This window comes from Abrus precatorius, unplaced genomic scaffold, assembly GCF_003935025.1.
Source record: "Abrus precatorius isolate BTA unplaced genomic scaffold, Abrus_2018 Scaffold11, whole genome shotgun sequence".
In the NCBI taxonomy this organism is placed as follows: Eukaryota; Viridiplantae; Streptophyta; class Magnoliopsida; order Fabales; family Fabaceae; genus Abrus; species Abrus precatorius.
In genome coordinates this window covers 10,218,187-10,233,756 of record NW_020874303.1, presented here as the reverse complement: position 1 = coordinate 10,233,756, position 15,570 = coordinate 10,218,187, and the positions used below count along the sequence as shown (strand labels likewise).

The 15,570-nt window shown below is 31.7% G+C and overlaps 2 protein-coding genes across 3 annotated transcripts; one reads left to right on the top strand and one right to left on the bottom strand.

Moving 5' to 3' along the window:
* Positions 1 to 373: 373 nt before the first annotated feature.
* LOC113854061 (siroheme synthase) lies at positions 374 to 5,974 on the top strand. Of its 2 annotated transcripts, XM_027484892.1 has the most exons (6): positions 374 to 475; positions 578 to 1,116; positions 1,772 to 1,849; positions 1,968 to 2,037; positions 2,809 to 3,086; positions 4,934 to 5,970. In XM_027484892.1, exons 2-6 carry the CDS (start codon positions 589 to 591, stop codon positions 5,078 to 5,080), a joined length of 1,101 nt encoding a protein of 366 aa, XP_027340693.1. In that variant the 5' UTR covers positions 374 to 475; positions 578 to 588; the 3' UTR covers positions 5,081 to 5,970. The 2 variants fall into 2 exon arrangements, with proteins under 2 accessions (XP_027340693.1, XP_027340694.1); XM_027484893.1 differs by having other exon boundaries at positions 400 to 1,116; positions 2,809 to 3,090; positions 4,940 to 5,974.
* A 2,675-nt stretch (positions 5,975 to 8,649) lies between these two features.
* On the bottom strand, positions 8,650 to 12,185 carry LOC113854486 (O-fucosyltransferase 20-like). The gene is made up of 6 exons (XM_027485494.1): positions 11,400 to 12,185; positions 10,963 to 11,128; positions 10,497 to 10,586; positions 10,052 to 10,335; positions 9,708 to 9,966; positions 8,650 to 9,304 (listed from the first exon to the last, which is right to left on the bottom strand). The coding sequence occupies exons 1-6, from the start codon at positions 12,068 to 12,070 to the stop codon at positions 9,077 to 9,079; spliced, it is 1,698 nt and encodes a 565-aa protein (XP_027341295.1). The 5' UTR covers positions 12,071 to 12,185; the 3' UTR covers positions 8,650 to 9,076.
* Positions 12,186 to 15,570: the final 3,385 nt, after the last annotated feature.

Sequence of the window (15,570 nt, the reverse complement as noted above, 5' to 3'; positions counted from 1 at the left end):
ATTATATATTTTATGAATATTTATTTTATTGTTTATAAATATTATCTTATTTTTTTCTATTTTTTAATTTAGTTTAATTTTAAGAATTTTATTTCTTAAATTTATGATTATTAATATATATTAATTAATGACATTTTATTTAAAATTTTTTTGACACTACACAATAAACATATTATTTTAAAATAAATTATATTTAAAAGGTATTTAATTTTATTAAATCTTTATTAGTTTGATATATATTATTTATAAAATAAATTTATTATTATATAAAATTATTCAAAAATATAAAATTTTATTCTGTAATTATTAAATTATATATATTTATTATAAATTAAAATACCTGTTGCACAACTAATTGTACAGAAAACATATTTAAGCGAAACTGAAAAACAAGAAAAGAGAAAGCGTCCCCAAAGCACGTCCCTACCAAAAGCCCAAAGGCAAAAACAACACCGTCTCCTCAATCTCTCCAAAGTCCATTACAACACAGCCACACTCCAATTCGAACACAAACACTCTCTCACACATTCACATATATAAAAGGCTTCCTTTAGAACCCTCTCTTGCTGTGTCTTGTTCCCAACACACATGGCTCTAATTCACAAGCTTCAACCTTTCTCCTCTCTCCACTCACTCTTCACCACAACCCATCATTCTCTTCATCGCTGCCACCCCATTTCTTCCCTCAATTGCCACACCTCACCCTTCACAGAGAAGCACTCAATAGAGAGGTACCAGAGGGATCAATGGGTGTATCAGACCAACCCATTAGACCAAACCACGTCGTTTTCCCTCCCTCCTGATTCAGGGTCCATAAGGGAGAACGACATAGGGTTGCAGCTTCCAGAGCTGAAGAGGATGCTTCAGGTGCTGAGGGAGAAGAGGGAGAGTGAAGGGAAGTGCAGTGAGGGAAAGTGTGTGCCTGGGAATGTGTTTTTGGTTGGAACTGGTCCTGGAGACCCTGAGCTTTTGACTCTCAAGGCTGTGAGAGTTATGAAGAGTGCTGATTTGTTGTTGTATGATAGGTTGGTGTCTAATGATGTCTTGGATTTGGTTGCTCCTCATGCTAAGCTTCTCTATGTGGGAAAAACTGCTGGTTACCATAGTAGAACCCAGGTAAAATGAAAAAAAATAAAAATAAAAATAAAAATTATGGGGGAGTTTTCTCAAGATTATATGTTTCTTTGTTAACCTCTGAAACACCCTTTAGAGGTGCGATGTTTATTTTGAAGGTGAAGATTAGTTTTGGTTCATTGATCTGATAATACTTTCTTTCTTTTTTTTTGTCAATTTTTTTATTGGTTAACTTAATTAAGCTAAAAAAAGATTCTGGTTTTGTGTTTCCTGGCATGTGGGGTTGTGGGTTCCTTTGAAATTTCTGATGGTTGTTATTGTTGAACTCAAAATTTTATGTTTGTATGTGGACATATCTTTGGAGATGTGATGTTTATTTTGAAGGTTTATAGTGATTTTGATTCATTGATGTTGGTAAAGTCTTTTTTTTTTTTCTGTCAAGTTTTTGATTGGTTAACTTATTTAAGCCATAAAAGATTAAAATTTTCCAACCAGGTATGTGGGGTTGTGCTTTTTATTTTTTATTTTTTAATTAATGATTGGTTATTGCTGGAGTCAAAATTTTATCTTTGTGTGTCTTCATCTGAAACCCCATTTGGAGGTGTGATCTTTATTTTGATTCATTAACATTGGTAAAATTGTTTTTTTTTTTTTCCTCTTTTTCTCTATTTTTTGATTTAATAACTTGTGGTGGCAGGAGGAAATTCATGAGCTTCTTCTGAGTTTTGCAGAAGCTGGGGCGACTGTTGTGAGGCTTAAAGGGGGTGATCCATTGGTGAGTTTTAATTTTGGGGTTTTCACAGTGGTTAAACATTTTAGTATGTTAGGTTGTTATGGCTTGTGTGGTGAACAGATGTAGGTGTCTTATGATGTTTGTTGTTGGGTATTTGTAGGTGTTTGGGAGGGGTGGGGAGGAAATGGATTTTTTGCAACAGCAAGGTATCCAAGTGAAAGTTATTCCAGGTATGCTGCTGATGTCTGAATCTTTTATCTAGATGAAATGATATGAGGAGTTTGGATACTCATGAACACCAATTGGCGTCAATGCTTCATTTTTTGTGTGTATATGTATATGTAGTTAAGAAGTAGACAAGAAAAAGGAGTTTTCAAAGAGAGTTGGTGTGAAGAATGGTTTGTTTTTGAAACTGGAAACAATTATCTCTCAGTCAATCAATCACTTGCACGCACTTTCTATAATATTCCTTGTTTGCATATTTTTGGTTTGAGCAATCATTCTCTTTGTGATCCATAACTAGCAAGTCTATGATTAATAAATCCAACTTCTATCGGCATCTTTCTTAACCCAGACTGTTTCCTCTACAATGCAAAATAAGGATTACATTATTAAATAGGCATGGAAAGATGACTCATCCTAGGCACTTTATATCGCATTAATTTCTTAGTGAGCAAAAATAATGTGGTTTTTTTTTTCTGTATTGTGAACAGTAGAAGCAGTTGCATAGTATACTAATGCGTAAATTAAAATGGGCTGGGACCTATGAAAAATAAGTATGCATTCATACTGCATTTATTACAGTTATCATAAAACAATAAGAAATGAAAGCATGAAATGTAAGCCCTATTGTCCCTTCTCACCCTTTTTTCATGGTGTTTTAGCATGTGAGAGAGTCAGAGACATCAGTGGATTTATAAATTATTAATGGTTTCTGAAAAAAAGAGGAACTGTGGTGGTTAATGATTATATTATAATTAGTTGGTTCTTGTTGTCTGCAGGTATAACTGCAGCATCTGGAATTGCAGCAGAGCTGGGAATTCCATTAACTCACCGGGGCATTGCAAATAGTGTGAGATTCCTCACAGGGCATTCAAGGAAAGGAGGAACTGATCCTCTCTTTGTATCGGAGAATGCTGCTGATTCTGATTCTACCTTGGTGGTTTATATGGGCTTGTCAACCTTCCCTTCACTTGCACAGAAATTAATGCATCATGGTTTGTCCCCTCAGACACCAGCTGCAGCCATTGAGCGAGGGACTACAATTCAGCAGCGCACGGTAAGCATGATCATACTTGCTTTTCATGTGCTTTCTTCTTATTACAATGAGTTCCTAATAGAGCAGTAAGATAACGGGTTTATAATTTAAATGATCAGTTACATACTAGTAAAGTAACATATTTTCTTGTGGAAACAGGAATGAAGGTAGAGTTGTTCCAGTATCTTATGCAAACTTAATGAATAATTAATATGCTATCCTAAAAAGTTGGATTAATTCATGAGCTACTTAGAATCAATTTTACATTATTTTTTCATGCAATACCTTTAAATCACGTTGAAGTCTTGCTCTTCATTAAATACAAAACAAACCTACCCTTGTCAACCTGTGAGTTGAGAAATATGAAAAAAAACTATCATTGTGAAAAATTTGTTCCAGTTTGCTTTTTACTAATAGAAATCCATTCACTGGAAACCTGAAATAATATGCATACAGCAAACATATTATGTTTTCTTGAGGGCATGTCTCTAATCTGATGACCACCATACCAGTTTCCCCTTTCTCATTCCTGCACCCTTAAACAAAACTCTTATTTTATTATACTAGATTTTTTATGGAATGCTGATTCCAAAGATTCATCATTCATGCTCCTCCCATGCAGCTTTCTAGACCCTCTTTCACATTATTGTTGGGGCTCTGATCCTCCTTTCTTTTCATAGAGAAAAAAACATAAAACAATTGCACGGAACACACCATTTCCTTTACAGCGGCCCACTAGTCTAGTATAGCAGTTGCCTGTGTCTTTCTTTTTTTGTAAATGATGTTGACATGTTCGTACCAAGAAAAGATTATTCATATCCTTATTGTTGATGCCTTTGTTGTCATGATCTTGACAAAGGATATTCAATGATAATTGTTAAGATGTCACATTTCGGTTAGGAATAGACCTAGAATGCTCCAAATAAAGATTGGACATCCCTTCTCCTATGAATTTGTTTTAGGGAATGAGTTAGGCCTAGTTTTCTAATATGTTATTAGAGCCTATCCAATTGGAATATTAGGCCACTTGCAAATGTCTAGTCTTGGGTACGAGAGTGGTGTTAAGATGTTTCACATCAACTAAAAATATAGTTAGAATACTCCTTATAAGATTACTGGTCCTTTCAATTAACTTTTGAAAATGAGTTAGGCCTAGTTTTTTAATAATAAAAAGATTGATTATGAGAGCAGTGTGAAAGTGTATTTGGCACCAAGGTCGTTAAACTCGAGAGTTTACATAAACTTGTGGAGTGTCTATAAACTCAACTTGTAAACTCATAAGAGTTTACCTCATGTAAAAATAATATTTAAAAACTCATAATAATTAAATAAAGTTCAATAATAAAGTTAAAATCATACTGAAATAGCCAAATCATACAATAATAATGTGATTTTGGTGCCATAATTATAAATGTTTTCACAACTTGCGGAAGGGGAAGAAAAGTGGTGCTGTCATTCCAAATGGTGTTATTTTGGTGAAAAAAATGTGATTTTGCCTTTGTTTTGTTAAACTTCTGAAATCGAGTGTAAACTCTCAAGTTTATTTGAGTTCACCAACTGAGTTTATCCAAAAACGAGTTTACATGCTATTTGACACGGTTTCCTTATCTAAGATCATGAGTTAAATCAAGAATTTAACAAACATGTTTGGCACTATGCTTTATAAATGTTTTGTTTTTGGATGTAACAGTGTTTTCCTTTGAAGCGAACATTTTATTTGGTGCTTCCAAATTGGAGTTGACATTGGAAACTGATCAATAAATACAATTGTAAAAATAATGGTGTTATTCAATAGCCAATTCTTCTGAGTTCTACATTTCAGGATGCTGTCCAACAATTGATTATACATACTGTTTGCAATCGTGCAGGTGTTTGCAGAACTAAAGGACCTTTCTGGGAAAATTACATCTGCTGAATTGGTGTCACCAACACTTATTATCATAGGAAAAGTTGTTGAACTATCACCATTTTGGCCAATTTCTACAAAAGAAGAATCATGTTTGATGCAGGCATGACAGTTATCTTTGAGCAATATTACTGTGAAGCTGATAGCAAGCCCTTAATGAAAAGGGTCTACATTATGAGAAGGATAAATGGGCTATATAGCTAATGATGAGGTCCTAATGAATTTAATAGTGAAGTCTGTTACTAAAGTGAACAGTTACAAGATGTTAATATGGTAGTTAGAAGTCAGGTGTGAAGTGTATAGGATGCTCAAGGCAATCTTAAGCCCAGTTCACTTCTAACTACCTTGTTAACACCCTGTAACTAAGACCTAGCTTTAGTAACAAACTTTATTTCAACTTATTTAGGTTTCGTCATTAGCTGACCCATTTCTCCTCCTATCACAGACCCTTTTTGTTAGGGCCTCCTATTAGAAGCTTGACCGAGATGATGGATTGCCTTGGTTAGGGTTGATTTAGCCGTGAACGAGAGGTAATGATACAACGCAATTGAGGTGTATTTAGGAGGGGTGAGAAGGCAAGCAAGCTATCTGATGTTTATGGAAATGCAAAACTTCTGTCCTGATTTTGGGGTAATCTATTGAAGAGGTTGGGTGGGGCAGGACTGTTTTCTCGGAACGAATTTTAACTTTCCATGTTCCAGATTGGAAATGAAACAAAGTCTTACACTGATGTTACACTCACTTTTATAGAGAAAAGGTCATAAACAGATTCCATGTCCACAGTTATCTTGATCAGGTTACATATTCCTTTGTCATTGGGAGAAATTTTGTGCCATAAGCTATTTAGCATCATTCTTTCAAGAATAAATATGGAGATGATTATCTAGATGTGATTTGATTTGTTCAATTTATCAATGTTGCTATTCAGTGTCAATGATTATATATTCATTCAAGTATTCTTACCACTTGACGTTTAGGATATTGTTCATTATTCGAGCTTGGTGGTTATTTGGATTATATTTTATTTAAAAAACAACAAAAAAACACTTAAAAGAAACTATAATTAAATTTTTGTCCTTACTTTTATCTCCATAAAGGGTGCCACATAAGGATAATTGCTTCTTAAATGTTTTTCTTTTCATCATCCATAAATTTCCAACAATTTAAGATTTCTGGGCCATGTGGGGCCCCTATAACACCATGTCACACACCACTCTGATGCTTACTTTCAGTACAGGACATGCACAAGGCTACAGCCTTAGTACTGAAGCTTGTCTCATGTGGACCAGTTGGTGGAGATCAAGGAATCTGAGAGCTTTTTTGCTAGCACATTGGGCAAAGGTTCCAGGGTGGAGGACATGACATTTCATTGAGAAATGATCCTGAACATGCTGACACTGGTCTAAATAAAATTTTGAAAGATGAACAAGATATTTTGGGAATCATACAAAATAAGTCTACATTAGATTTTGAAATATGAACCACATATTATGGAATTCATACAAAATACTAGTACAACTACCATTGTATGTAAATGCTGAGTGGTGATTACAGGTGTTCTGCAAAGCAGCAAAGAAATTAATAGTTTTCATCATTCAGTTGAAAGAGTTGCAAGCAGGTGTTGTAAAAACTGAGAAAAAGATCAGTCAGAACCCTTTTGGAAGGTACCATTATTACACTTGGCATGGCTTTTGCTTTCAAAATTTCAAGGTACAGCTGATGCTGTTAGATAAAGTTGACAAGAAGGAAAAACCAAATTGAGTAGGTCCTTGTGTTGGTTGACTTGTTTAATATTCATGAGCATATGAAGCCATTCTCATATCCTTGTTCATAGGGACATACTTCCAAGTAGTATCTCAATCCTAGCCCACCAATAAAATGATATAATTTTGTTCCAAATAGCACTCCAAGCCTTCTGCCAAGGATCAAATGGATCGTGGAGATAATCTTAAATCATGTTGATTTGATACTAAATTATAATCCAAGAAAGAGGGGGATTTATTTCATGCCTTAAGGAGACACATCTATCTGCCAATAGCAGTCATCCATATATATATATATATATATATATATATATATATATCTGAGTTCAACAGGCGTTGAAAGGAATAACAATAGATATTCCCGTAGATTTGTCATCTCTAAAGTAAATACGTACATAAAATAAGAAAATTGTATTTATCATTAGTTTAAGGCATATATTAAAAGTGATAATTTTTTATTGAGAAAAAAATATTTACTTCATCAAGAATATAAAATTTTAATAAAAAATTACTTGATAATATCAATTTTTAAGATTAAATTTAAACATCTAAATACACTAAGTTTTTTATAAAAAGGAAAACAAAATATTCATTACATTATAGATATAAAAATATAAAAGATTTTATTTTTTCAATGAAATTATATAATTATTGGTTACTCAAACTCAATCATAAAAATTGAAGTTAATATTTTTTTATAAAAATATTTATAAATGCTTAAAATAAAGTTTAGGAGTTCGAATTAATAAGGCTGCTAATTTAAAATTAGTTAAAAATGCGAGATGTTTTAATTCGAAATTAGAAATACACTCTTACTTTTTACTTTATACATTTATTTATTTTAAAGGAATTAAATCCTCGTTAAGTATACAAGTCCTAATCAAATTTTATTTCTCTCTTCCCTGATAGATGCAATAGTGTTCGTGTTTTTTGCATTCAAGAGCCACTGAACACGTGCTAAATTGGAAGAACAAATTATTGCTTCTCACAACGTGGCATCATTGTTCGGATAACCAGAGCCTTATGTAGAATCAAATATGTTTTTGGTGAAGCTTATTTAATATTTATTAACTGAGTGTTTAGAAATTCATTTATCACGTTAAAATGTAACTTAAGTAAATTTAACCCCAATCTAAAAACAATATAAGAAAAAGAAAGATACAAAAATTTAAACATGACTTTGTCTTATTATGCACAAAAAGGAATACATTATTTGAAAGGTTGCTAACTGCCTCTTCTAATGAGTAACATCCAATAAATGTGTGATATCTTTCGATGATTTTCAAAGAAGAGGCAATAGACAATGTTTCAATTGTGTCGTAGTAATAGTCAGCATAAACTGAAGAGAACATTAAATCTCAACCAGAATAATGCCCAAACAAACATATAATGCCAAACTTACAATAATGTTATGATTTGGCAATCGGAGTGGTCCTTGGTAACTTTCTTTTGCTGATTTACTGACTTGAAGTAGCTTTAACTACATGGCACTTTGTTTAAACTTAGAACAAGAAACATTTTATGATATACTTTTTCCTTTAATTTTTTTCAGAAATTGCAAACTTTTTAAGAAAAACATAAAACAACTTTTAAGAAAAGAATTACTGCTTGTTTCTGAAAAAACTTATTTAGTCACTATTAAAACTTTTAGCATATTTTTAATTTCAAAAACACTATTTATATTCTAACGAAAAGAAAAAAAAAATAAATAAATAAATAAAAATAAATAAATATATATATATATATATATATATATGCAGCAGGCTTAATTAAAGCTACCCTCAGAATATGTACCATGTTTGAATACCAACCCAATCCAATCACAAATTCTGTTTATTCTTGTTTGTAACTTGTCTTCCCTTCCTCCTGCTGAATTATAATTAAATGGTATCATAAGGTGATCTTCAACATCAAATGACTATAATCCAAAAATGATATAATTCAAATATCCACAAGTTGTATATTGTGATAAAAAGAATTACACAGTAAAAGAGAACATATCCTATACAATCTCTTTGTATAAAGAATCAAAAAATAATCGGCTGTTGTGTAATATTTTGAATCTATCATTTGACTGATGATGGAAATGTACATTGCCACATAGACATGAACATATTTCAGGAGTAATGGGAGTACACCTGAAAGGTGAGTGAGTAATGCTTGACATGACATGTAGTAAAAATATGGTGCTCAGAACTCCCATGGTTACCCTTCCTGGAAGGCACCTGAAGTGGTTCCAAAGGGATCAAAATTGCACACCCTTCTGAAAATAGCATTCATTCATTTCCTTGTTCAGTTGCCAAGTAACCTTCATGCCATATGCTTTGGAATTAATTTGTGAATCATTGAGCATGTGAGTCATTGCACATACACTCAGGGATAGGATATTTAGTAACATCCCTATTAGCCTTAGTAGTCCTCAGTTCTGGCTGCCCCAATGAGTCTTGGTGTAACTCTTTCATAATCCTGTTGAATTCTTCTTCAGAGAGGGAGGAATTGTGAAAATAGGGGAGCATGTGTCTTTTGTTAGGGGTTATGTATTTCTTGTGCCCTGCATATGCCCTGTGACCCTGAAAGTGAAACCAACATTTGTAAGTTTAAGAAACTAGAAATGGTCAAATTGGCATGTTTAGTTTGATAAAAATGTCTTCTATTTCCATTTCCTATTTTCACTAATAATTACAAAGATACCAACTTACTTTCACTCTATTTCCTTTTTTTCATGATTTATACAAGAAATGGTGAAAACAACGAAACACTGTTTTCACTGCTTGCTGTTTGATGTTTTCTCTATTTCCTATTCAAATATTTCAAACAAAAACCAAAGGGAAACAAATTGGCATTTTTGTAAATATTTGTGGAAAAAACTGAAACTAGAAAACATTTTTTCATGATCATAAAATTTAAGTGTGCAAAGTATTTCGAACAGTCTAATTCAATTAATAAAGGATGATTGATACTTAACAAGCATACCTGAATTGCATGGCCCATATTTCCTCCATGAGATGGCATAAAAACATCACTCTTCTCAGACACTATGTAATCTATGGCAGCCATTAAGGAAGCCTTATCTGCAAATGGTTGTAGTTCTCCAGGCAAGGCAAGATCTTCTTTGCTGTAAAAATGAGGAAACTGTTGGATCAATGGAAGCAAGGCTTCTTTTCCACCCAGTGGCTGCCCTCCAGCCCAATAAATTCTTGCGTTGTTTGGAGCTCCTAGAGCTTTCAATAGCCTATAAATTAAATCAAAACTTCTATCAGCAAATCCTGTTACACTCAGATTTTTAAAAACCAAATAAACGCAAGTGTTATATTTACCTGGTAACCTCCACAGCATTCAAGGGACACAAACCAGCCATCTTCCTTTCATGGTATGTCATGTTTGATTTGGCAGTCAAGAGCTCTGGCCGTTGTATCCTTTCATTGTTAACAATCTCATCAAACTCGGGACTCAAACCGGGGAGGCAACCAGTCCTCACCCACACATCTTTTTCCATTCTTAGATGAAGAGCAAGGTAAGGTCCCTTGCTTTTCATTCTCTCAGCAATTTTATCACCAAGTTCCTGAATTGGCTGAGCAAACCTTAATGCATTAAAAGCAACCTGAAAGACAAGATGAGAACTTTCAGAATCTGTTATCAGTTGTCAATCATAGGAACAAATTTCTAAAGGGTGAGTTCTAGTTGTTTCTTCCTCTTCTATTTCAGTTTTTATTTTTGCCTATTTACCATGTTTCCAAAGGAAGAGAATTTGAATTCAAATACCTTGCATCGAAGCTTTTGGAGATCAGAAGGAAGATCTTTTGACAACCTCGAATCTAAGCCACGTAAAAGCAATACACCTTCTCTGTTGAGCTGCATAGACAACCAGGATTATAATTAGAAAAGAACCTTTTTTCCTAATATGACAAATGTTTCCTTAGTTAACACTGCAAACGCAATACAAAGCTTATAGATTGACTACTAAATAGAATGTAAGCTATAAATTGGTAGGGACTAGCGATGCCTCTAATTACTTCACCACAACAGTGCTACTCTTATGATAGTAATGTTGGTGTGATCCACAAAATGACCCTCAATGAAATATTGAGATTAATATTCGTGTCATCCATTAAAAAAACCTCTATGAAATATTGAAACTAATATTTCACTATGGATCAAAACTTTTGGACTCAAGCTGGAGAAGCTAAAGTCAATGAAGCATCACAAAAAAGCAATGAATTCTACTTACTCTTCTAAGATATCTTGAACGGATCCAACTGGGTGTGACATGAAGGGGAGGACTTCCCTCCACTGGCCTAGTCATTAGGTGAGTTGATGGCAAAGCTGAAACCACTCGCACATCATTGGCAAGAACTCTCTTGAAGTGCTCCAAATCAAATATATCACCAAACTCACTGCAACCAAACCAATGAAAAACATTACTAACAAATAAGGACAATCATCAAAAGTTACACAATACACCTTTCTAACTAACACACAAATAAAGAAAGAAATTAAATTAACCTACGTTGAAAAACTAAACAAGCCATCACAAGAAAATAAATTTACTTTTATGATTAAGGCATAACTAATGCTTATGATTAATAAGCTAAACCCAACTCGATATTTTCTTAAGGATTCAACATTAAAAACCAAAATAACCATATGGAAGAGACTAATATCTACCTTTCATCACCCCAAATGACATTGACTTGCAAAACAGGAACAACCAAAGCAGCACCAAGAATCCTTGCAATGACAACAGCATCAACAATCTGATTCCTCTGCTGATTCATCCCCCCAGAAACCACCACCATGAGATACTTTCTCCTATTCCTCAAAATTCCTTCACTTCCTCTCCTATAATCTCTACTAAAACTCAAACAAGGCTTGTATCCCAACCCATTTGGTTGCTTCCAAAACTCACTCTTCTCAACATCTTCATCACCATTACCTTCCACCTTGTTTGCTTTCAGTTCCACATGGGAAACCAAAGCCAAACTACCCTTCTTCAAAGCCTCATTTTTTGGGCCATTTTCATTCATAAAACCAAGTTTCGATTTTAAATGTGAGCTTGAGATGAGGGTCGTGTCACATGGGTAAGGAGAAAATGGGGTGTGAAGGTTGTGGCCAAGCTTGAGCATGCCAAGGAAACCAACGAGGAAGAGGATGAAGAACCAGAGTCGTGTGCTCCTGAAGATGTTGTTGGTGAAGATGAAGAACCTGTTAGTGGTTCTTGAAGACTTCTTGGGAGAGTCAAGAAGTGATTGCAGAGAAGAGGATGATATGGAGTTTATGATCTGAGAAGGAACTGATATGTAAGATAATTTCTTCGCATTGTTCTTTGACTTTGCCATTAAAGAACTTCAAAATGAGAGAGACAGAGAGAGAGAGAGAGAGAGAGATTCTTATTGATGTTTTTTCTCTTCTGAAGAAGTTCTTCAAAAGAAGAACGCACGGAGCTTTGTGTTTGGTGTGTATTTAAAAGAGCCTACGTTTACATTCAAAGTCTTCTTCCTTTTTTTTTTTTTTTTTCAATAACAGGGTTAACTATTATTTCGTTCGTCTTTTTTTTTTATAATAAGGTTTTGATTTTATTTTCTTTAAAAAAAAAGTTGTAATCTTGAATTTTTAAAGTCAATAATTTCGATTTCTAATAATGATATCGTCTAATAAAAATTGACACGTAATGTTCTCTAATTAGTTATGTCATTATTAAATATTAAAAACATTAAATTTTAAAAAATAAGACAGTAAAATTAAAATTTTACAAAATTATAAAGACTGAAAATAAAATATTTTTAAATAAAAATACCATAACATATTTTAAATTTTTAATAAAAAATATTATTTATTTATTTATTAACCTAAAATTCGATTATAAGTGTGGGTATGTACACTTTTTTTTTTTTTTAGAGAGAGAGAAAGTGGGAGAGAGAGTAGGGTCGGCGGGAACGCGAAGAAAGATAAAATTTTCTACGCGTAATAAAATAGATGGAAAGTGAGGTATGGGGTTTGGACTTTGCTTTTAAAGTGGGATTTTTTGGTTTAGGGTGTTGGCATTTGGCATTCATCCCACGAGTTTATGGCATTATTCATCAAACCATTCATTGATGCTGTGCTATCTTTGCAAGAAAATGACCCTTTCATTGTTATCCCATCATAAATAAATATTATATATAACCATAGGTAAATCCATGGATGGTGTAGCCATAGAGATGTCGATCTCACAAATATAAAGATTGGGTTACCAATATGCACAGTTTGTGAAATATTTTATTCCATTTTTTATTTTTATTTTAATTAATTTGTAATGCAAAAGTTGATTCATTTAAAGTTTGAAAATGAAAAAAAAAAAAAGAAGACAGAACTAAGGTTTACTTTGCCTAATTTTAACCCACATAAAATAATAGTTTAAGTCAACCAAATCCTACTTGAAATAACTAGCTTAAATAGTTTGAGTTAACCCAAACTAACATATATAGATAAAATACATCGACTTAAGAAATAGTTAATTTTCAAAAACAAAAATGCATTAATTCAAACAAGAGTCCCTTTATGTAACTTGAATTGAACTTGATAGCAATCTAACTTTAGTGTGACACATTTGTCACTATTATATCGGTCTATTCTTCATTGTAGAGGGAGGGCATACAACTTATGATCATGCATCAATGGCATGGGGTTTTTTGTTATTTTTCTGACTCAACGACAATTCTTAGTGATTCATGCTTCCATTAACTACCCTTTGACCATGACTATAATTAAATCAATAATCTATACAATCATTTTAAGAATTTGCACAAAATTAAGTTAGGAAGATAACTTTTTTACCCTTTAATTTTCAAGTTAAGTTAGATCAAGTAACCATCTTTTATCCTGGGTTAATCATAAAAAACTTTACTTGAACATCGATCCTTATATTAAATTTGATTTGTTTATATTGGTATGATCATTTTCTTGCTACATGATGACTTTTTCTTAATAGATTTTCAAATTGCACATAATTAATATATATATTAATTAAGAGAGGGAGGATAAAGATTAAGTCCAATCAGTATAAGCTATACATATTCTTATATTATTGATAATTTTATTTTAAATATAATTTTTTATTTAACTGTTAGATTATAATTATTTGTAACTTGATTATTTTCATTAAATTTTGTAAAATATAATTAAAATATCTTTATTTTTATACATTTTAAAAGTAATAACTTGATCTTAAGTTTTGTAGACATAATTTATATGATTAAAATTTTTAATTTAAGGTTGATTTTTAATTATTTTTTAATAAAAAATATTAATTATGTAACTTACGCCAGTATAGTTTAATTAATGAAAAACCATTCCATATTTGTTTATAATTTTATTTTAAATAATCAATATTTATTTGATGATAAAATAAAAAAATTTGATACATCGTATTAAAAGAAAAAGATATAATAGATAGTGAAGTGAAATCTTTATAAAATTTAAAATATTTTTCTTTTAGTTTTTTTGTGTAAAATCTTAAAAGTTAAAAAAAATGGAAGTAATAGATTTATTTGACTTTGACTCGGATTAATTGAGGTCCAATCAAACTTATAAATATTAAAATATTTTAATTAAAAATTATTTAATAAGACAAAATTGTAGATATAATACTCATCCAATAATTATAAAGTATGCTCATTATTAAAAAAAGAAAAAAAACTAATTACTGCCAAGTAATATATCTCTTTGGCACAACAATTCAACTGTTACTGAGTCTTTTCAATATAATTCTTGACCCTATCTAAATCTTAGACCTCATCTACAATTGAAAAAATAAATTATCCGAGTCGCATGACAATTTGCTAAATAATTTAGTGATGTCACTCATGTATATATAAGTTACTTTTACACATTGTTAATTCATATATTTTTAGGTATCATACATTGCTTATTTTCAAGTGGTTAATTGAACTTGCATGTTCCCCTAGTTGGAACACTTTGTAATCTTAAAACTTAATGTGATTTTTAAACATAAAGAGTTTGAAAAAGAAAAATTTGATTAAGGATATAACAGTAATTGAAAGAAAAATTAAATGGTTCAGATAGTGGGAAGAAAGGGTGATGAAATGCTTAGACAGATAGATATATACATCATGCTCCTAAATTCTATAAGATAAAAGTGGACTAGTCATATTAATTATTGTATTAATACTAATTAATATGCGTTGGGTAACCTCAACTTGTATCCCCATAGAGATTAATGCTGTGTCGTTTCATGATTGAAGCCAGCTGCCATCACAACCATTCATTAAGGATTCTCACTCTCCTTCCATTTCACTCGCTTTCTTATCACATTCATATTTAACAATTATTCTTATGCTTTTAATAATGTAACTTCATTTCTTATTTTTTTTAATAAAAATTAACTTGTTCATTTTTTTTTGTCTTTTCATAAGGAATTTTATCATTTTTATAAAGTATTTATTGTGTTCTTCTTCTTAATAAACAAGACTGATAGAAACTTAATTAAAAATTAACAAAAATTAATTTTACTAATAGAGCTAGGTTGAACTATATTAAATAAAAAAGTATTGTATCATATTAAAGAGTTAGTTATTTTTATCTAATTTAATTAAAAATATCTTATAAAAAATCAGAGAGAATTTTATTTTTAAAACACGTTAAGAGAAGGTTTAGCAGCTTGGCATTGCATCAAGATTACAGCATGATGATAGGGCCTCGTGCGCTGGGCACTCAAACTCAAACGTCTTGTACTTACGTTATGGTAATCATTATTTTAATATATTTAATTTCTGATTGAATTTGCGTTGAACGTGTTATGACATTTAAAGAAATATTAACAATATAATACTTAATGTAT